The 23,141-nt window shown below is 41.5% G+C and overlaps 1 protein-coding gene across 5 annotated transcripts in view; it reads left to right on the top strand.

Moving 5' to 3' along the window:
- Positions 1-23,141, top strand: part of BTBD7 (BTB domain containing 7) — a 56,777-nt gene that overhangs the window by 27,002 nt on the left and 6,634 nt on the right. For 3 of the 5 annotated variants that reach the window (XM_057413449.1, XM_057413446.1, XM_057413447.1), the window contains exons 3-9: positions 5,929-7,008; positions 15,434-15,642; positions 16,979-17,054; positions 19,136-19,296; positions 19,571-19,714; positions 19,948-20,061; positions 21,555-21,744. In XM_057413449.1, coding sequence (XP_057269432.1) covers positions 5,929-7,008; positions 15,434-15,642; positions 16,979-17,054; positions 19,136-19,296; positions 19,571-19,714; positions 19,948-20,061; positions 21,555-21,744 — 1,974 coding nt within the window. Of the gene's footprint in view, positions 1-5,928; positions 7,009-15,433; positions 15,643-16,978; positions 17,055-19,135; positions 19,297-19,570; positions 19,715-19,943; positions 20,062-21,554; positions 21,745-23,141 lie in introns of those variants that run through there. The other 2 variants (XM_057413451.1, XM_057413450.1) reach the window with 2 other exon arrangements.

Genomic DNA, 23,141 nt, shown 5'->3' with positions numbered 1-23,141 from the left:
CAGGGAAGAAAGAAAATGAGACTTGTGGTGTCCTAGTTTTTCTTTAGTGGAATCTAAGAGAATATGCTGCATACTCAAAATTACCATTAGAGTCTGAAATACTTCATGAAATGAGCTGGCATGCTCTCTTGGAGTAGAATCTATCATTATAGCTTGACCAAAGCATAGTTATGCTTTTATTGTGAAATGTAATCAATACTTTCAAATGGAGCAGAAATTCTAGGCTTGTCTCTATCAGCAGGAGACTGAATCTGTTTTCCTATTATAATACCTAGTATATCATGTGGAAGGAATTTTTATGGTGGATTTTGCAGCATACCCCTTTATTGAAATTGCCTTGAGTTACTGCTGTTCTCCTCATTTAAAATGTTTTTTTTTTTTATGTCTTGAAATTACAGTATGATTGATAACATGTTGCCTGATCAAGCAAAATTTGATGTAGCATGACTAAAATAGTTAGAGGTCTTTCTTCAAAGAATGTGAAGTTACTTCCCAAAGTTCCCACTAACAGATGAATCATAAAACGATTGTGTTGCAAGGTTGGGGGAGGGGTGGGGTGGGGTTAATTAGCTTGGCAGAAAAGCCAGTGTATAAAGTTACTTAGAATTATTGAGGCTTAAATAATAAAACAATTTACAGAAATCTTCAATAGCTACAGTTGCTGTGTTCTCAAATACAACTTTGACTTGCTCCTGTGTCTTTTGAAGTTCAAGAAATACTCACCTGAAATAAGGTAACTAAAAGCACTGTATTATAACAGACTGACCTGTAACATTGCTCTCAAAACAGCATCCCATCAAATCTACCTGAAACAAATGGAATTGAGCAGTGATAGATCGAGTTACAAAAGGCCCCTGAAGCTCTTGTAGTTGGATGTGTCTTGAACTTAGAAGATCTGAAAAGGCAACAAATAATGAAGCTACACAAGTATAATGATGGAAGAAAGTTAACTATTCCCAACAGAAAGTGGACAAATACTACTTCAGATGAAGCTGCCATTGTTATCAATCTGTATACCATCTGCAAAAGTTTTCCTCTGGCTTCTCTTTTGTCTGGAAGTAGTAGCGAGGTTCGTGTACTTGTTTTTCCTTTTTCTGTCATGTCTGAGGTTTTTTACCATCTGGCTTAGAGAGAAAATTCCCACTTAGAGAAGAAATAGTCCCACTGACTATTACCCGCTTCTAGTGATCCATGTGGGTGCTAGTGATATAGATAGCAGTAACCTTGGAGAACATAAAGAAGGGCTACAGAGCCCTGGGAGAGGTGGTTAGGGGCTCGAGCTCAGATTGTCTTTTTGTCAGTTCTGCAGGATATAGGGAAGAGCCCTAAAAAGGCTAGGAGGATTAGCTAGGTTAATAAATGGTTAGAACAGTGGTACCATAGTCAGGGGTTTGGGTGTCTTGAACACAGGACCCAGGTTTGTAGGCCATGTCTAGTGAGGGCTGGTGCAGCTGGTCTCTGGTGCAGCTTTGCTAGGAGGCTTGCCAGACTGGTCAAGGGTGCTTAAACTAGATGTGTTGGGGGAGGGGGGGCATCATTCCATTCCAACACACCCAGTCAGTTGCCAGCACCTATAATAAATGCTTGGAGCAATGTAGAGATATCCCAGCCACTCCAGCCAATGAGCTGGCTTCATTTGGAGCTCGGCTCAGATGCCTCTGTACAAATGCCATTAGCATGGGGACCAAACAAAAGGAATTAGAGGTGTGTGCACGTCTATGGGGGTATGATATAATAGGCATCGCAGAACCATGGTGGGATGGCTCCTATGACTGGAGTGTTGGAATGGAACGTTACAGGCTCTTTAGAAAAGACAGGCCCAGCAGGCAGGGAGGGGGAGTTGCCCTTTATGTTAGGGATAGGCTGGAGAGTATGGAACTCTGTCTGGGGACAGGTGATCAGTCCACAGAGAGTGTGGGTCAGGGTTAACCTGTCAGCCTGTAACCTTCCATTCCAACACTCCAGTCATAGGAGCCATCCCACCATGGTTCTGTGATGCCTACTATATCATACCCCCATAGACGTGCACACACCTCTAATTCCTTTTGTTTGTTCCCCATGCTAATGGCATTTGTATAGAGGCATCTGAGCTGAGCTCCAAATGAAGCCAGCTCATTGGCTGGAGTGGCTGGGATATCTCTACATTGCTCCAAGCATTTATTATAGGTGCTGGCAACTGACTGGGTGTGTTGGAATGGAATGATGCTCCCCTCCCCCAACACATCTAGTTTAAAGCCTCCTTGACCAGTCTGGAAAGCCTCCTACCAAAACTGCTCTTTCCCTTCTTTATCAGAGCAGCTCCACCAGCCCCCACTAGACCTGGCCTACAAACTTGGGTCCCATGTTCAAGACACCCAAACCCCTGACTATGACACCACCCTTTTGACCATCTATTAACCTGGCCAATCCTCCTAGCTTTTTTTAGGTCCTCCCCTGTACCCTGGAGAATTGATGAAAAGACCACCTGAGCACCAGAGCTCCTAACTACCTCTCCCAGGCCTCTGTAGTCCTTCTTTATGTTCCCCAGGCTGCTACTATCTATATCCCTAGCACCCACATGTATCACCAGGAGTGGGTAATAGTCCGTGGGACTTACTAGAGCAGGCAGCCTCTCTGCCACATCCCTGATCCAGGCCCCCGGTTGGCAACACACCTCCCTTGAGGTGGGGTCTGGCCGTCAGACAAGTGCTTCTGTCCCTTTTAGTGTAGAGTCCCCCACTTACTATGACCCACCGCTTTTTTCTAGCAGCACCAGTAGAGATCTTTACCAGGGCATCAGCCGGCTGTTTCTGGCTTGAGTACGTTTCCTCATTAGCCCCCTGTAGGACAGCAAAGCTGTTCTGCGTGGAGACATGGGATTTAGGGGGAGGCCCCTCGCTTTTGGTTGTCCTTTTCATTCTTTTTTTTGTTGTTTTTTTTTTTTTTTTTTTGTCACTAATTCCCAGCTTCCCAGCTTAATGGCCTCCTTCTTTCCTTCATGAGCTAGAGGTGAAGCTCGAGGCCCCTGCACAGTTTGGGCGCATTCCTGCTTCCTTTCAGCTTCCCTGACATCTCGCACTCTATTAACAGCATCCCGCAGCTCAGCCACCTGCTGCAGGAGGACCTCCACCAGGGAGCACCGAGTGCAGCCCTGCCCATTGTGCATCCTCCTCTCACCAGACCAGTGCAGGCACTCTCTACACCCCGAGCTCTGCACTGCAGCCTCCCCTCTCATCAGCTCTGTCTGGGTGCCTACGCTGGCCACCGCCGGGGCAGCCAGAGCAGAGCTGTCGGACCGGGCCCTGGTCATACAACGAGTGCTTACCATCCTGCTCACCTGCCCGCGCAAACTGCTGCGCAAACTGCTGCACAAACTGCCTCGACCCGCTCTGTTTGCCTGCTCTGTTCGCCACGCTCCTGGTCGCTCGTGCTCCTTGGGGCAGGTTTTTAACTGGTCAGGGCTGGTGCCCCTGCTTCGGGCTCTGCCCCCTGTGAGTCTGCTGCTCGTGTCAGCTCAGCTGCCGGAGGTTCCAGTCAGTCTCACCTCTGTGCCTGGCAAAATCTTGGAGCAGATTCTCCTGGGGCATGCTAAGGCACATGAAAAACAACAAGGTGGTTGGTGACAGCCAGCATGGCTTCACTGAGGGGAAATCCTGCATGACCAATTTGTTGGCTTTCTACGATGCGGCTATGGAACTGATGGACGGGGTAGAGCAGTTGACGTCATCTACCTGGACTTGTGCAAAGCGTTCGACACTATCCCACATGACATCCTTGTCTCTAAATTGGAGAGACATCAATTTGATAGGTGGACCACTTGGTGGATAAAGAGCTGCCTGGATGGCTGCATGCAAAGAGTTGTGGTCAATGGCTGAATATCCGGGTGGAGGCCATTGACGAGTGGCGTCCCTCAGGGATCGGTGTTGGGACCGGTCTTGCTCAACATCTTGGTGACATGGATAGTGGGATTGAGTGCACCCTCAGCAAGTTTGCTGGTGACACCAAGCTGTGTGGTTCAGTTGATACCCTGGAGGGAAGGAATGCCATCCAGAGGGACCTTGACACGCTTGTGAGGTGGACTGATGCCAACCTTATGAAGTTTAACCATAACAAGTGCAAGGTCCTACACCTGGGTTGGAGCAATCCCAGGCAGAGCTACAGGCTGAGCAGAGAAGAGATTCAGAGCAGCCCTGTGGAGAAGGACTTGAGGGTGTTGGTTGATGAGAAAATGAACACGAGCCGGCAGTGTGCACTCACAGCCCAGAAAGCCAACTGTATCCTGGGCCGCATCAAAAGGAGCGTGACCAGCAGGTTGAATGAGGTGATCCTGCCCCTCTACTCTGCTCTTGTGAGACCTCACCTGGAGTATTGTGTGCAGTTCTGGTGTTCTCAACATAAAAAGGACATGGAACTGTTGGAACAAGTCCAGAGGAGGGTCACGAGGATGATCATGGGACTGGAGCACCTCCCGTACGAAGACAGGCTGAGGAAGTTGGGGCTGTTCAGCCTGGAGAAGGGAAGGCTGTGTGGAGACCTCATAGCAGCCTTCCAGTATCTGAGGGGGGGCTATAGGGATGCTGGGGAGGGACTCTTCATTAGAGACTGTAGTGACAGGACAAGGGTAACAGGTTCAAACTTAAACAGGGAAAGTTTATAGACTGGATATAAGGAACATGTTCTTCACTGTAAGGGTGGTGAGGCAGTGGAATGGGTTGCCCAAGGGCGTTGTGAATGCTCCATCCCTGGCGATGTTCAGGGCGAGGTTGGACAGAGCCTTGGATGCCATGGTTTAGTGTGAGGTGTCCCTGCCCATGGCAGGGGGTTTGGAACTGGATGATCTTAAGGTCCTTTCCAATCCTAACTATTCTATGATTCTAAATAAAGTTAGAGAAATAACCATTTAATGTGAGAGTTGTGCTTCTGTTGAAACTACTTTTTTTTACAAAAATGTTACTTCAGCTTTTCATTACCTCTAGAAATTCAGTTTCTAACTCCTCTTTTTGTTAATAATTTGTTATCAGTGCTATAGTATAGTGTCTAGGTTCAAACTGGCAATCAGCAGAGGTTCATTTGGCAGAACAGGGCGGGTCTGTGACGCAGGTATTTGACGAGGAATCTGCTTTTCATTTTATGACACATTTGGCTCATAACTTCCCTATAAATGATTTTTGGGAGGTAAAATAATTGCGTACTTTGATTGTATAATGCTCTGTTCAAAGAATGTCTTTAACAATACAACCGAACTTCCATTCTCCACATTCTTTTGAATGAGGTTTAGACACAAAATTGGTATCTATAGTTCTGTGGAAAGGAGCCCATTTTATGTGTTTGACTTATGGAATTACCTGATTATCATATGATAGAATTTTAACTTTCTTATTAAACTTGTGTTAAAAATGTATTTATTGTCCTCATTTTCCCTGAATGTTTTCATACTGTGTTTTTGGTTTTTGTTTGGTTTTTTTATTGTGACTTATCCTAACTGTCACCAGGAATGTTTTTATTGTTGAAATAACTCTTAATGCTAGAAGAACAGAATTTGAAAAAGCACTTTGAAGGAGGAGATGCTACTATTTAACTGAGATCATTCAAGTTTTTAAAAAGGCTGTTTTTCTCTTCCTATAGGTAGCGAGCGCAGTGACATTTGTAACATTCTAACCACGGTGTTCTCTTCCTGCTTCGATAAGCCTACCATGTGCTACAAAGTTACATCAGCTGCTTGGTTCTTAAAATTGAGTGCATTAAAAAAAAAAAAAGCTTATAGATGAAGAAAAAAATAGTAATTAATGGGTAGAAAGGGTTTCAGTCAGGTTTCCAACTTGCTGAATTATTTCATCTCAGAAGGAAAAACTGTGTAACTCTCAGAGACATTGATGGACTGGTTATGTCTTATGGTCCTTCCTTTAAATGTAAAGAATAAATGTGTTCAATTTTCCTTTTTGCCTTCAGGGACATCATCCTACTCTCATCAAGGTTATGGCTGTGAATCAAAGCTCTATAGCCTTGACCATGGCCATGAGAAACCTCAAGACAAGAAAAAGAAAACCTCTGGCCTTGCCACCCTCAAGAAGAAATTCATTAAGCGTCGGAAGTCTAGCCGGTCTGCTGACCATGCTAAGCAGATGCGCGAGCTCCTCTCAGGCTGGGATGTCAGAGATGTTAATGCATTAGTAGAAGAATATGAGGGGACGTCAGCCTTAAAGGAACTTTATCTACAAGCTAATTTGGCAAGACCAGAAGCCAGAACGCTACAAAAAGACATGGCTGAACTTTATCAGTACAAATATTGCACTGATGTAGACTTAATATTTCAAGAAACTTGTTTTCCTGTGCATCGTGCGATACTGGCAGCAAGATGTCCATTTTTTAAAACGCTGCTTTCTTCCTCACCAGAGTATGGGGCAGAAATAATAATGGATATTAACACAGCTGGCATAGATATGCCCATGTTTTCTGCTTTGTTACACTACCTTTATACAGGCGAGTTTGGAATGGAGGATTCAAGATTCCAAAACGTTGATATCCTTATGCAGCTTAGTGAAGAATTTGGAACACCAAATTCATTAGATGTTGACATGCGTGCACTCTTTGATTACATGTGCTACTACGATGTGGTTCTTAGCTTTTCATCCAATTCTGACATAGTTGAAACTTTTGGTGGAAGTCACAACTGTCTAGATGAAGAGCTCAGAGCTCACAAAGCTGTTATTTCATCACGATCTCCGTTTTTTCGTCACCTGCTGCAGAGGAGGATACGAACTGGTGAAGAAATCACAGACCGAACTCTACGAACTCCGACTAGAATTATATTGGATGAATCTATCATACCAAAAAAATATGCTAAGGTGATTTTGAACTGTATGTATACAGATGTGGTGGACCTCTCAGTTTTGCACTCCAGTCCTTCAGTGGGCAGTTTAAGTGAAGTTCAAGCTCTTGTAGCAGGAAAATTAAACATGACTAGGGCTGAAGAAGCTATGGAACTTTATCACATAGCACTGTTCTTGGAGTTTAACATGCTTGCACAAGGTACGTCATACTGTCCTTGCTATAAAATATATGACCTTACAGAACAATTTCTTAGCTATTTTGCAGTGTAAGTATGTCTATTGAGTATTGCTGTCAAGGGCTGACAATTCCTAGAAAGGCTTATTTTTCATTTGTAGAGAATTGTGTTGTAGATAATCCATCTGTGTTTTCTAGGGACAGAAGAAATGCCATGTGAGAACTTTTAATTGTATTGCACAGTATTATTAAAGCATGCTACTTAAGTCAGATATTTATAGCTGGTATTGATATTTCTTTTTTTATGTACTTTATAATCCATTTTTTTGGGTATAAATGATGGGAGGATATAAGACATCCTTGTTGAGAGGAAGAAATATTTAGACTTATTATGAAGTGCCCCTATGTGATGTAAACTTGAATGATTATTTCTGTTGTTTATGTTAAAGAGGGTACACCAAACTTGCAGTCTTGTGTTTAGAAAGTAAATTTAAACAGCTTAATTACACTAGTCCTGTGTTTTTAGTATCTTCTACTTGATTTACAGAATTGAAGGCAGGGGTAGTTGGTATTTTAAGACTTAAAGCTTAGAAATTTTCACTTCTGTCCGTTATTCTTGAGGGTCACTCAAATCTTGATAACATACTTTCTGTACATGGAGTCTGGCCAGAGTTATTACAGCCTCTGGTGAGGTGGTGCAACTCTGACTAGGGAACTAAAAATACCTCTTGTGGTGGCAGGAGCTTTATTTGCTGCTTCATCTGTTGGGGTTTCAACTATTTAGTGGCCATATTCTACATAATGGGATATGACACTTGCTTCAGGCCTTGCTAGTGGGGGATAAGAATTTTGCTTTTGAGCCGAATGGCTTGCCAACACCTCAGCAGCACGCTTGGGTGGCTGGAACCGGTGAGTCCAACAGTGTGGGCTCAGTCTTAGTGGCCCTGTAGTTGAACCGGAGATGTAGCATTTTGGGGGTGGTCACTGGGAGGAGGTAGGGGCATGCAGTGGCCTTCAGAAGTCTGGTCTTCTTTCCCTGTGTCTGACCACAGAAGTGGTGAGCTGTGGGGAGCCTGTTTATACGTAGGGGAGAAATGCAGTGAAATCAGGCCAAGATTGAAATTTATTGTATTATCCAATAAAGCAAATGGAAATTTGGTACCCCTTTAGATAATGAAATTCTAGACTTTAACTGGAACTAATGATGATTTTACAAATCACTGCTGCATTCCCTAGCTACAGGAGAAAGCAGTAAACAATCTGTAGAAAATCTGTATGCCAGTGAAGTGAGTATCTAATAATCTAAAACTCAATTTGCTGAGTTCATGTTAGGTCATTGGTACTCTGCTGGCAATGAAGGATTGTTCTGGTATAATCTTATAATGAAAATTAAAAGAAGTCTTATTTGATCAGGGAAAAGTACATCTCATAATCGCAGAATACAAGTTTGGAAAGGACCTTAGGAATCATATGGTCCACCGTTTCTAAGCAGAGCATGACATAGACTAGATGGTCCAGCATCCTGTCAGGTCTAATCTAAGAAGTGTCCAACGTTGGGGAATCCACCGCTTCCCTGGGGAGATTATTCCAATGGATGATTTTTTTCATTATGAGAAATTTTCCTCTTGTGTCCAATCAGAATCTCCCCATCAGTAACTTTTGCTCATCACCCCTTGTCTTTTCCGTGTGACTACTTCTGAAAGGGGAGGCTATTTTGTTGCAGCCACCCTTTAAATACTGGAACATGGTAAGAAGGTCTTCCCTGAGCCTTCTTGTCTCTAGGCTGAATAAACCCAGCTTTCTCAGCCTTCTCTCATGTGGCAGGCTTCCCAGTCCTGTGATTATATCTGTGACTGGAAGCTGTCCCTCAAACACCTGACTTCTAGATGTTATGCAGAGCAATGCTAGAAAAGAGAGTATTGTGTTGGTGTAGGAGATCACTGAGCAGGCAGTTCTCATGAAATCTTATCCTTGTCCTCTGACAGCACTTTTCTACTCTATTGTGCTGCAGGTGTGCAGCTTTGCCTAAGCTATGACTTTTGCAGCAGCTAATGTCTTGTGTTTCTTCTCTTGATTTCCATACCCCCAGGCTGCTCAAGTTTTTGATTCACTTCACTCATCCTAGCCAATTGTGAACTTGCTAAAGCTTGTCTCCCTGGTTTCCTGGAAAATATTTTTGTGTCATTATATGTAAGCCTAGATACGCTTTCCAAGTTGTTTTGTTCAGTTTTGGCTGGGTATTTGTAACTGAGTGTCAAGTGAAGTTGATGTATTTTAAAGCTTCTGATCAACTGTTTGTATTTTGAACAGATTTTTAGTATGATTTGTCTTCAGGGACTTTTCTAAGTATCCAGATGTTGTAATTTTTCTTAAATTTCAGCAGATGATTCAGCTTTGACTTTTTTCCATGGAAATCTTCCTGTTTATAACACAGTGATACTCCTTTTCTGACGTATTTTAATAGATAGTTTCCCCATGTTGAAGTCACTGTCCAAGCAAAGCAAGACTATTTAGAATTTGCTCTTCCTTCAGCTTGTTTCAGCTGATAGTTGTCACTTTTCTTCCAAGATAAAATTAATTGGATATTTGAATGAACTAATTTGAATAAATGAACTAATCAGCAAGCTTATCTCATCTGTACAGCTGGTAATAGTGAAAGCCATTTGTACCTGTGAAGTGAAGCTCTTCACTGCTTTTACAGAGGCTGTGAGGATTAGAGCCCTCCCCAGGAGGTTCAGGCACATTTTAGTGGAATATTTCTTTGCCCTGCCTTCTTGTTTCTGCACTCTGCTCCTGCTTTTATGTCTTCATACTAACTTGCTTCCCTCTGTCAGCTGTACTGTGATTGTTTTAACACATTGACTCACCAAGATCAGGTTTAAAAATCACTTAGCCCTTCCTCTTCTGTAGCAGTTGTTAAACCAGATCAGTTTCTGGCCCTGTTTGTCATGTGCTGTTAAAGTAATCCCTCCTTCGAGTCTTGGCGGTGGATGTGGCACTATTGGAGAGAATTTTGACTTCAGGTATCTTAATTTTATTAGATAGCTATTATAAGTATGTGAATCCTCTTCAGCATCTTGGCTCTGTCGTTTACTGTTATGAGTAGTCTCCCTGTGTTTTTCTGTTTCTCCCAGTGTGTTTTTTTTCTGTTACAGGTTTTTGGATACTAGGACTGAAATAGTTTTGCTTGGGAATCTTTTCTGCCGGATGAGAAGTTTTCTAAAGTAAAATTGACAACAAAAAAACCTTAATTTCAAACTTCCTGATTTCCTTTTATTTTTAGATGTTGACTTGACTTGTGACAAGACTAAGAACTAAAACTTTATTTTGAAGCCGTATTCAGTAGTGCTGCCTTTGATCTAGAGGTAGATAGCGCCTGACATCAAAAGTACCCTTGATCTCAGCAGGACTGAAATACTGAAATGCCAGAAAGCCCACAGTAGCAGTATTAAATACACACAAATTTATTGTGGGACAATTAGAGCAAATATGTCAGTCATTTATCAGTGTAGTAGGGGAAGGCTCAAAGGAATTAGTCTGGCACTTACAACTTTAAAGTAAATTGGGTATGATTAAGTAAATATTAACATAAATCTGACCTATTATCTCCTTACAATGATTCACTTGTACCCAATCCTGATATTATTGCTTAGGGTTTATATGGTGAAGTTTATGACTAGAGAAACTAGGAAGTGGAAAGGATCTTCCTTAGAGCAATTGCATTCCAAGGCTATATACAAGGACAAAGAATTTGACCAAGTTGTACAACTGGGCATATAAAATCAGTTTGTAATATCACAGTTTGCAGAGAAACAGATCTGGTCACCATTTCCAGATTTTTCCTTCAGTCACCTGTGTTCTAGGAACTTAAATCTGAACAAGTTTAATGTACAGATTAAATCTGAACAGTGATGGCTGGCCTGTTCCCTCCAAATATCAGTTCTTCTTCCCTCAGCCCTTCATTGTTCCCATGTTAAGTTCTTCCCTCTGGTTTATTATGGTTAAGTTGGCAGCTTTTTGTTTCTGACCCACGACTGTTTTCTGTTTAAGCTGGATCAGCTTACTGCCTGCTGCTGAAAGTGCTGCTTCAGGAATGCTGTTATCAGCTGATGGCTGCAAGAAGCCAAAGATGTAGGAGCGGATTTCAGGCTTCCTAAACTTATGCATTTTGCACGTGGCAGGAGCAGAAAAGTAAATTAATTTTTGTTGTTTTGTTGCATCTTCATGTAGCCAAAACTTATGTGCTTCAGAGTTCTAAAATGTGGTCAATAATGCACAAATTTGCAAAATTACAGGCTTGACATACTTAACTACTGATGTAATCTCCTTTCAAAGATGTTCTTGTATATATACAATTTGGTGAGGGTATGGAAAAGAAAAGCATTAAGGCTTCAAAAAGCTAAAATGCTTAAAAAAAAAACCTGCAAAAACTCTGTAGCAGGGTTCCTTTAAGACACAGAATATGGTGCTGCCAGGAGGCAATAATGTTAAACTGGGAAAGTCAGCCTGCATGCAAAAGATGGATGTTGAATTTCAAGACCCCTTGTTCACAATACAGTTACAGGAAAGTAGAGGTTGTTGCAGTTGCAGCTTAAATGATAACCAGTTAAAAAGATATGCTTAACTACATGAGTCTTCTGACTAGCTCTTGCTAGTTTTGTGACTTTTGCCTACTGCTGTGGAGAACCTGAATTCCTTTTGCCATGTCTCAAGTTGTATTTCAGTTGAACCTTATAGGTTGTTCGGCTGTCAAAAGCGGTACTTCTGCCCTGCCTCCTACATTAGTCCACTTGTTCCTGTTCTCTGTGCTGGCACCAGGGTTTGTGCTATTTGGAAGATAACATTGCTGGAAGCAGGATTGACAGAAATTAGTTCAGCACCAATGTGACAGAAGAGCAGGAGATGTGGAGTGCAAGAATATGACAATCTGGTTTAATACTGCTGTTAATCAAGGGGGTTAACTTCCATGCATGCTCCCATAGCCAGTGAGTGTGGGCTTCCTTCTAAAGTACAGGACACATTGCAACTTTGGGTCGGTAAGATGTGGGAAAGAGGCTAAACAAATGTCTTCGTTTTTTACTTCCTCTTTCAGTCAGAAGTTTGGTTAGAGCAGCAAGGGTGCTCATGCATGGGTGAGATGGGTGTTAACTGCCTCCAACAGTTAACTTTTGCTAACTGTTGGAGGCACTTAATTTGTCTTTAGTGGGTCTGTCAGCTGTCTTGATAAGATCCCAAGCTACTCACTAGCATGCTAAATATGAGCCCAAGTTATTTCTGTTTAGAAGGGCTTTTGAGAGAGAACTGGGGAAGCAGAAAGGACTTGCTTGTTTGTAGACAGGACAGTTCTATTGGTATCCCACAGTAGGAGAACATGGAACAGCCTAATGTCCAAAATGCAATAGTCATCTTTAATGTCTTTAGACTGAGTTGAATATGTGAAGGATACTAACTAGTGGTCACAGAAGCTTGTGGTGGAGCACTTTGGGACACTACAAATGGATCTTGGAAAGGCTGCTATTCCCTGAATATTCTAAAATAGTACTCAGAAGAGAAAAATGAGCCATATCACTGTGAAGAACAATATTGTGGCTATTGGATGACTGTTTGTTGGGGGGCGGGATGCCAAGTGGGTGATTGTTAAAGGAAAAAAAAAATCTGCCAAAGAGAAAAAGAAACTAGATTTCTCTGACAGCTGGACTTGGCTTGCCCCAGTTTATTTAGACGTTCAGAAAACACTTTAATTACTACCTCATGCTTACATTGAAAGAAATACTTTTAACAATTGTGCAGTTCTGACCCATTGTCTAAATTACTTGGGAAAAGGATTGTTTAGTTGCTAGGCATCTTGAATGAGCTTTTCACCTGATGACAGCATATTTTTTTGGTAGGTGTGCAGTAACTGGACTTGATAGAAGAATTGGGAGCTGATGCTCTGTTCCTGTACATCAGTTTGCTTACATCTTTGGAACTGTATTTCTCACAGAAATGTAGTTTTCTGTCTTCGCAGGGGATAAATACTGTTTCAAGAGTAAATGTCAGATGAAATACCAGGAATGGCATTCACTTTGAGATAAATCTCTTTGCTCTCACAGTTTGAGCTTCCTTGTGACTGATTTCAGTGAGTGGTTTTACGTACTGCCTTTGAAATAGAGCAGTCCTTATGTGTGATCTTCAGTCTTCCGGGGATGTAATCGTCTGCTGAAGTCAGCTTGCATGCAAGCAGTAAAAGCGCATGCAAAAAAAACTTGTGTTAGGATTTAGCAGGGGAAGACTTAATGCAACACAACATGTGATCCTAAAGAATTGTTTCAAACAACTCTGCTTCTTATTCATGGATGCAGGCTCCTCTTCTAAGCGTACTGGTTAGAAGTCATGGTTAGCTTTCATTTGCCATGCCAGGCTTGCTGCTAACTTAACTTTTTCCCTTTTTGAGTCCCAAAGGGAAGATAAGGGGTGATTGCACAACAAAGCTAAATACAGTGTCAGCCATTAACTGTGTAAGGAAAACTGTAAGTAAAAATTGATCTTGAAGTGGAAGGGTTTAGATTTTACTTATTCGTATTTCTGACATATGCTGAGGTATTTTCTTTTTAAAGGTAGGTTTATTTGGGGGTTTATTTCAGAGCAGTTCTCTTCCTCTGTACCTCTGCTCTTGTCTGTACCAGTGGTAATGAGGGTGATGTTCCAGGTGCCTCTAACCAATCTTTGCTTCAGTCCTTGCTTTAGACTAGTCCTCACTGTGCAGGTTAGAGGTCAATAGCTATAGTAAGGCATCTGTTCTTCCTTATAGTAGTAATAATATGAAGTAACCTAATGGTAATGGGTAGCTTTGAGAAGTGCCATATCACTTCAGTAATGGTAAAGAACAAAGTAGTTAGTGCACTGAAGCACGACCCAATGCTTACCCCCTTGTCAAAAGCAAAGGGAGGGTCTAACTTGGGATTAATAGTATAATATTGCTGCATTTTTTGGAAATGTGTTTGCTTTTGCTAGCCCTTCTTTCAGTGGCTATGTTGACATATGGTCTTCCTTTTCTCAGGTGAGTCAGGCTACTAACTGCTGCTGGTGTCTGACATGTATGCAACCATGCAGTTCAGAAATCTGTAGCATCAGGAGAGCATGTTTGATCTTTGTCTTGACGACCGTTAAAATTACTGTGCTAACTGCTTTCTTCCTCAGTTCAGTCCAAGAGCTCAGTAATGAGATACAGTTCTCTAAACAACTGTCAAAGCTTAGTTTTTAAATATTCTTGAAACTGAGAGGAAAATAATGATGTATAAGAAGTAAAATAACTGCAGTGCAAGCATACTGCTCTGAGCACGCCACTCTGAACTGTCCAGGGACCTCTCATGGGCATAAGCACAGCTGTAATTTTGTGGCTGTAGTGGACTGAGACTGGAATGTATAATTCTAGAATAGGACTTCTTTCTTATAAATTGCTGTCTTTATAATGCAAATAGAAGTAGTGTTCTGTGTATATGTAACCCAGATGTACAAATGAAATCAGCAGAGTGCTATTGGAGAGTTCAAGCTACCAGCATTGCGGTACTGACTGTCTTTACTCAGTACCCTCAATTACCCATGTTCTCAGCCCTCCCACAGTATGTCTCCCCTCATTTCTTCCAAATCTGTTCCATCTGACTTCAAGAGACTTAAATATCCCCTCTCTTCTTCGGAAAGCATGTGTTTTGGAAAGAGTAAATCCTAATGCAGCAGTGGGTACAAAGGAGCTGTAGCAGACTGGCCACCAGTCAGAATATGTTCCTCTTGGATGCTTCACTTTCTGCTTCCCTGTCAGAGGAAGGGCTCCCTGTCCTGGCACTTTCTGTGCTTTGCTTGATATGGAGGCCAAGGTGGTGGCCTAGGGCAACCAACTGCTGCTTCCTGCTTCTCAGGGAGTCAGAAAATGTTTTTTTCCCCTCATCCTGTGCTGAGTAGCTGAGTACCAACAGTGTGTCACAGCTTTTGTTTCTGCTCCTCTGAATGCTCTGTCCCAGGAGGGTCCATGTGCAAAACGATACAGATGAAAATCCCACCTCTGTTACAGTTTATGGGCTTTGGTGAATATGCTGCAAACAGCAGTGACTCAAATTCAAATCTGCAACTTTAAAATGTATAAAACAGTAAGATAATATGTATTAAACAAAGGAAGTTCTAGTAGGGCTGAACTAGCTTTCCAGTTCATCCAAGCACACCAGCAGACATGATGTTTCATGTGCCTTTAAGAGGTAAATGACTGTATAGTTGGAGTCCTAAACCATAATAAAATTATTATACTTTTAGTCAGAATATAACTCTGTTTGCAACCTTGCTCTGTGGAGCACTTCTGTTTTTACTCTCACTGGGAGTCTTGTAAGCCTTTCTATTGCCGATTTAGCCATTTGTATTATTCCTTTGGGATCAAAGTGCTTCTGTATCAACACCATTGATTTTTCCTTCTGTTCCCTAGGCTGTGAAGATATTATTGCAGAGAGCATCTCACTAGACACCTTAATTGCCATTCTGAAGTGGAGCTCTCAGCCGTACGGTTCCAAGTGGGTACATCGCCAAGCGCTACATTTCCTCTGTGAGGAGTTTACCCAGGTCATGACTTCAGATGTCTTCTATGAACTAAGCAAGGACCACCTGCTCACAGCTATCCAGTCTGACTATTTACAGGTAACCTGCAGAGCAGAATAAAGGTGGTCCTGCTTGAAGCAGGTTATATTATACCATTACTAGAAGCACTTGGGAGTAGCTCATTTTAAATAGTAGGCAAGAGTGGGTTTGCCTTCACACTAAGCATTGCTTTTGTCATATGTAGAAAATGAAATTGAAGTAGTGATGAAGGAGAGTTTTGTTCTTGTGGTACAAAACTGGTACATACCACTGGTTGTGGTATGTGCTGTTGCTTAGAAGCCTAATAATAGCTTAGAAATGGCTGCAAATTATTTTAAAGCATTTCTGAACCTAACATTTGCTTTGAATGTTGAAGTGTTTTACAGAGTTGTGGTGGTAATTTTGGTTTAACAACATCCATCCTAGTTGGAAGCAGTGGGAGCTAATAAACTAATAATCATTCAAAAGACTTTATTTATTTTTGGGGGGAGACATAAAAATACGTTTCCTGATGAATATTGTAGAATTTCTTTCCTTTTGTTATAACTTTCCTTCTGTGGTTGTGTGGTTTTAGGGAGAGGAAGGTTTCTCTTCAGGGGAGATCTTTATAATGATGACCAATCTTTTACAGCTTAAAGATGACTGGATTTTTTTTTTTTAATTGTATCTGTCCCAGTCTTGCCTTTTTTTTTTTTTTAATTATTTACGTTTCAAATGTTAGAGCTTACTGAAAGTGTTGGGGTGTTTTAAGTTAAACACTTCAGGAATTACAGGAACAGTACTGGAAACAGTACTGTTGATCTTCCATAAGCATGTGTACTATGATTAAATTTCCTACCCATGAGCATGTGTACTATGATTCAATTTCCTACCCTAGTCATTAAGAAATTACATAGATAAATCTAAATTTTTTGGTACATGATTTTTTCCTCTAAAACTGTTGAGTGGGTAACACGTGTATAGGTGTGTACAAAGCAAGTTTGTTTTCTCTGTATTACTGAAAGTCTTTCTCTTCACCTAGCTATAATTTATTTGGCTTGATTATTTTTGTTGCTTCCCAGGCTGTACAGACACTGAACTTGTAATATTACACAAGAGATCCAAACACCAGTTTTAGAACTGCCCCTTTTAATTAACTTAAATTGTTGAAGTTTAATACCTGTAAGTTTTCATGCTAGACAACTTTTTTTTTTACTTCTGTAGAAACCTCCTCATCCCCCATTCCTAGGGATTCAGTGACATGAATCTAGAAATCATGGTGGTGTTATGCCAGTAGTGTTACCTTAAAATATGTGAAGGAAGTGGTATAGCAGATCATAAAGTACAAATACTTTTTGTGTGTGCATGTGACATTAAACTAAGCATGCATAGATTGCTGACTTTCTCTTTCTACTAGGCAAGTGAACAAGATATTCTTAAATATCTGATTAAATGGGGAGAGCACCAGTTGATGAAGAGAATAGCAGATCGAGGTAAGGATCCTTTAAACCACAGTACTAAACTACATAAACCAAAATATATGGAAGTTCTTTTAGTGGGTAATCTGTAACTTAAGGACATTTCCTTCATGTACTTGGTTCATAATACAGTCCAAACTAAACAAATGTACTTATTTTTTTAAAAGCTTTTGTTCTCTAAATAATGAGAAGGCAGGCATTCTGAGGGAGCTGGGATTGTTTACCTTCAAGAAGAAAAGGACTGGGGGCATCTCTGCAAAGTCTACAAATATCTAATGACAGAAAGCAAAGAAAATAGAACCACACTCTTCTCTTGTTAGCCAGGACAGGATGAGAGGCAGTGAGGCATTGACTGAAGTACAGGAAATTCTGTTTAAGCACAAGAAACTGAAGATGGTCAGACACCCGAACAGGCTTCCCAGAGTAGTTATGGGATCTCCATCCTTGGAGGTGTTCAAAAATCCAACTGGATGCAGTCATGGCCAACTTCTTCTACCCGGTATGGGGACAGGGTGGTGACTGTGGCCAGACCAGACTTCTAGAGGTCCTTTCAAGCTCAGACTTTTAAGTCTGGTTGGTTTCTGTTATCTCAGAATTATTTTTCTTGTCATTAATTCATCAACTAAAAAAAAACCCTACCTGCAGTATCTTTTACTTTTCTGTGCTCCTGCAGGCTTCTCACAGTAGTCTTACTCTTTGTTTACTGTGTCACCCTTTCACTTCAGTTTTAGTACATTTCTCCCACAGAAATCTGTGATCGTGAGAAACAAGTCAGTAAGTGGCATCACTGTTTTTCCTGAAGTAGACATAAATGTATTTTTGTTCCCTCAGATGCGTATTATCGCTGCAGTGGTAACTTCAAGGGCAGTCTCACATGTTGGATGTGGGAAGTAGGTTAAATATGTATTTCCCAAAATATATATTCCCAAATTACAAATGCAAGTAGTTTGTAGTTCATCCTCACCCCAGAGTCTCAATCAGATACTGTTAACTGCTTGCAATACAACTTGTCATGGATGACATGTTAAAATGTGTGCTTTTAGTGACCTAAGTATTAACCTTTAAAAAAAGGTTTTCCAAGTGTTTGTCTTCAGGCATATTGAGATGGAGCCAGTTAAACAGTAATGGACCTGGGCCTGAGGAGAAGCTGCTCATTTGGAGTAATTGCGCTTCTTCTTGGCCTGTGCTGTTCAGTAAGCAGCTCATTTCTCTTTTTTGGGGTCATCAGATAACATGATAAGCAAAGGCAGAAATAAGAACTACATCAAGTTCTGTCAGATTGGGGCCAAATACAGTCTAGTAATTTGATGTAAATTCCTCTGCAACAGTCCTGATTTTGCAGCTCTGAATACGTGGTGGTGTCAGTCAAATACCAGAAAGCATTAGAAATTGTAATGGGCTGTGGCCAACACCTGAGCTGTGTGTACTGAAGGGAGGATGGGTATGTTTGACAGGTTTCCTCAAAGAGTGAAGCTAGTTGAATTCAGGTTGGGCACAATACCTAAAATAGAGATGAAGGTACTTAGCTGGGGAGGGAGAATGACCTGAATGTGTCGTCAGCTGTCATCTTCCAAGAGAAAGATACCCCTTCTTGTTACAAATAGGTGTCCTGTGACAGTGAGAGCAATTTGAATGGGCTTGCCACAGTTATTGCTAAGGTGGGTTACACAAGGAGGCTAGAATAATTTATCCCAGTGGACACTTCAGGCCTTAATTTGTAGAAAATAAGTCTCTGAAAACTGCCGGGGAAAGGGAGAGGAGCTGCAGGAGAGGGTCCCTTGGGGGAAGTGCACATGTTTTCATAGCATAGCTCTTGGTAGAGCTTTAGAAACATTTACCCCAAAACACTATTTTTGTTTTTTCTTCCTGGTTTACACTTTGAAACTGACAGCTGTGCAAATGACCCATGCTTCTGTAAGCTGAACCTATCTCTGGGTACTTCATAACAGATTTTAAGACATGAAATAGTTTTGTAGAACATCTCTGATAAGCACTGTTGATTTAAAATTAGAATTAACTTCTTGTAAGCCACATAACTCCTGCCATCCTATCTAAACTTTTGATGCAAACGTAGCATGTCTTGTTCCTTCCCACAGAACCGAATTTACTCAGTGGTACTGCTCACAGTGTGAACAAAAGAGGTGTGAAGAGGCGAGATCTTGACATTGAGGAGCTGAGAGAGATCCTGTCTCCGCTTTTACCTTTTGTCCGCATTGAGCACATCTTACCCATGAATAGTGAAGTACTGAGTGATGCAGTAAGTCAGTAGTCTCATACAAATACTGTCTCTGGGTTCTTTGTAGTTCAGATTCTACAATGTTCAGGGGTTCTTTCAGGGATTAGCTCATAAAATGTTATCTCTGAGTAATACATGTATAACTCTTCTGGTTAAATTTTCTGTTCTTTAAATCTGTCAGAAGGCTGAAGAAAATTAAAGTGTAAGAAGTCAGCATAAGAAATGCATTTCTTGCAAGTTTTAACCCTTTTATATTAAAAAAAAAAACCATAAAACTCTTTCTTGATTCTTGAAGATGAAGAGAGGCCTGATTAGTACTCCTCCTTCAGACATGCTACCAACATCAGAAGGTGGAAAATCAAATGCCTGGCTGCGGCAAAAAAATGCTGGAATATATGTGCGGCCAAGACTGTTCTCACCATATGTGGAGGAGGCGAAGGTAATAATCATTAAGAGCACTTGACTATTGTTAAATCAGAGTTGTTGGGGTTCTGTAAGCAGGGAAGGATTTTGGTATGTTTTGTCTCTCTTTGCATGTACTGCCATAAAATACTAACGTTTTCAATTTAACAAGACTTACAAGATTGATCATCAGGCTCAAGTCTCTAGAACTGGTCAGAAAAAATTTCAACAAAAGTTTTTTTTGTCAAAAATGAAATGTTTGTGAGACAGATCTTGATGAAATTCCACCGGAAACAAAGCAGCGTTCTGAGGGAAACCTCCCTGGTTTCCAGCCAGTTTGCCGGCCCAGCTCCTCGGCAGCCCTCCTGGCAGGCGGATGGCAAGGTGAGAGCCTGAGAGTCCCAGTTTGCAGCTAGTCAGCAGCCTTGATGCCAAGTCTTTCAGGCTCCCCAGCTCCCACCAGAGCTGGGTGGAGAACTTGTATTCCACTTGGCAGAGGACTGATGTTTCATCATCTTGTTTGAATCAGAACACATCCAAAATTCTTTAGATCCTCCACAAAATGGAATAAGTATCTTGTGTCCAATTTGACTGAAGTCCTTTTTGTCCTGCTCAGGCAGTAGTTTCCCTATTTAATATCTTGCATGAGGACTGTCAAACTGAAGATCTCATAGCATCACTGATGGTGACGTTTGATGACAGGGTGCAGATGCCTCTGTGTGGGGCAGAAACATGCTGTATTCTGTTTGACATTGAATGGGAGCCTTGTAAGTCACTCATACCACCACTTTGGGCAGCTCTGACTTAAGTCAAGTGCATGTAACTGCCGAGCAGGAGGATTAGGTGGAGCTGTGCACATCCACATCGCCTACAGACTCTGACCATTACTCTGGTGAATACAGAGCTTTTGGCCTGTGCCCAAGAAAGAAAATGTTTATAAGGGCTCGAGTTGTTGTCAATATCGTTTTTGAGGGGAGGGGAGAAGAGAAATCAAACTACTTTGCATTTTGGACAGAGAGGTTACTGGGCACCAGGTGGCAGTAAAGCAGCAGAGGAAGACTAGCCAGTTCAAACTTGATCTTCATATTTTGGATTGTTAAAACTAATAAAAATGTGTTAAAGGACATGTGATAAAAGGTTTGACTCTTTCAGCTTTCAGGTATATGGTATGGGAGTGCTTTAGTAGTTATTTTCAAGTAAAAAGTGCATTCTAAATTCCCCTCCCCCCCATCAGGAATCCTGTTTGTTTCTATTAGTTTTGTGTTTATGCTTGTTTTAATTTTTTTAAAAGCATCATTAGCTGTTTAACTTTAGAGGGAGAACTCTTATTACCTGGTAGCCATATTCCTAGTCATAGTTTCATTACTGTGAAATGCAGGAATTGCAGATAAGTGATTTCTGATTTGTTTTCTTCCTCTGTTAGCCTCCCATATTTTGTAATAAATCCGTTTAACATTAAATGAGACTATCAAAAGGGTATGGTAAATACCTTTCTGTTCTTTAAGATGTCTCAGGGAAACACATCTCATTCTCAGACTCATGCCTCTACTCAGTGGCACAGAGGGTTGAGACCCGTAGGCAGTAATTGAGAGAATCCAGAGGGTCTGGCCTCAAGGAGGTTACCTCTAATCAGACAGGTTCAAAATAACCTTCCCAAGCTTCATTCACCTGCCTGCTCTTAGTTCTGGAAATCAACTCTGATCATGACTGGAAAATGGAATAGAAATACTTTGGAGAAGCCAAATACTGTTTGGGACCTGGAAAAGTTACAGCTTAGCCATTGCTAGACTTGTGGCGTCGCAACTGCGTTTGCAGCAGGTCCTGGTGGGTCCATGTGGGCTGCGCCTTCATGAGGGCTCTGATGGCTGTCGTTGCAGTCGGTTCTGGATGAGATGATGGTGGAACAAACAGATCTTGTTCGTTTGCGGATGGTCCGAATGTCCAATGTGCCCGACACCCTTTACATGGTGAACAACGCAGTGCCGCAGTGCTGTCATATGATTACCCACCAGCAAGTTAGCACTAACCAGTCCAGTCCTCCTTCAGTGATAGCTAACGAGATCCCAGGTAAGGCTGCTAGATCACTTGCAATGCTGATTGCTGTGAGTGGATGGGTCTTGGGACCAGGGAGAGTGAATGTGAATTATTGAATGTTATGATCTCCTCAGAGAGTATTACTGTACCACTGGGGCTGTTTCCCACCCAGTAATAATGCCTTTTGCTTTGGTCTGCTTTGAAGTCATGAACTGTTTTCGGATGGCATAATAAGTGGTTAGAAAACAAGCTACTGGAGGGGGTAGTATCTTAACCTGCTCCATCTGAGCAATCTGAAAAACCTTGCACTGGTTAAACTTTGTGTAGAACACTTGATGGAGCCTGGCACTCTGTTCTCAGGGTGTTTCTCAGTTTTCTACAATTGGTCATCCAAAATGGGTAGGATCCAAAAGGCTGGAAAATGGTAAAAGACTGATTTTTCTTTTTTTTAATAAAAAACAGGGGAACATAACTTGTAGGGCAGTCACCTTAACTCAGTTTGGCAGAAAAATACTGGAAGTAGGCACTCAAAACAGATTTTTTCTTTTTGAGTTTACCAAATACATTTTAGCTTTGAAGTCAAACTGGCTTCGTTCCCTGTGCAACAAGAGTTTTTATAGCTGGAAGTAAACACAGCCTCTCTTGACTTCAGAATACTTGGTGTGACATTCCCCATAGACAAGCCAGGGAAATAAAGTCATAAAACTACTGTAATATATTTTATCATTTGTGCATTTGGTCTTTTGGTGGCAGACTGGAATAATGTACTGGGTGGGATTCCCAAAGCATCTAGCTCTTCTCCTCTTTCCCCCATTCCATTAATACTCAGTGTGCATAGAGAATACACTGGCAAAACTTGCAGCTGATGGCAAGTTGAGAGGGTCAGTGGATGTTTGGGAGGGAAGTCAACATTATACAGTTCCTTAAAGAACAACTGTTACACTAAAATACAAAACCGAGTGTGCCACAAGGCATGTGAAGTAATTTGGTCTTGGATGGAGTATTGTTTAGCCTTTTAAATGGCCACTCTGGATCAGATTAAGGTATTGTTCTTGTATCCTTATTCCAGCAGTTGCCAGAAGTGAGTGCATAAGGAAAGTGTAGCAGAAAAAGCATACAAAATAATTCTCTGTAAAATTCTGTGTGCTCTTCAACCACTTGCAGCTCAGAAATGTCCTGTGATGGGCGGTGTTTCTGTAGTTACAGTTTTAAATGCGTTTTTAATCCATGAGTTTATACGGCCTTTTGTTAAACTTGCAGAAACCACTTTTAGATCAAAGCATCACATTTCAGTAGATACTATGATTCTATGATACAGATCAGTTTGTGGGTCTGTAGAAAAGCAATAAAGATGATTTGGCACCAAGATGAGTCATTGTCCTCCCTCCACCTTGCCCCAGTCCTCATTTTATATCTCTGTATAGCTCTTT

This window comes from Pezoporus wallicus, unplaced genomic scaffold (assembly GCF_028554395.1).
Source record: "Pezoporus wallicus isolate ANWC-B61680 ecotype Strahan unplaced genomic scaffold, APGP_CSIRO_Pwel_v1 contig_3017, whole genome shotgun sequence".
Taxonomy (NCBI): Eukaryota; Metazoa; Chordata; class Aves; order Psittaciformes; family Psittacidae; genus Pezoporus; species Pezoporus wallicus.
This window is presented reverse-complemented; position numbering and strand designations above follow the sequence as displayed.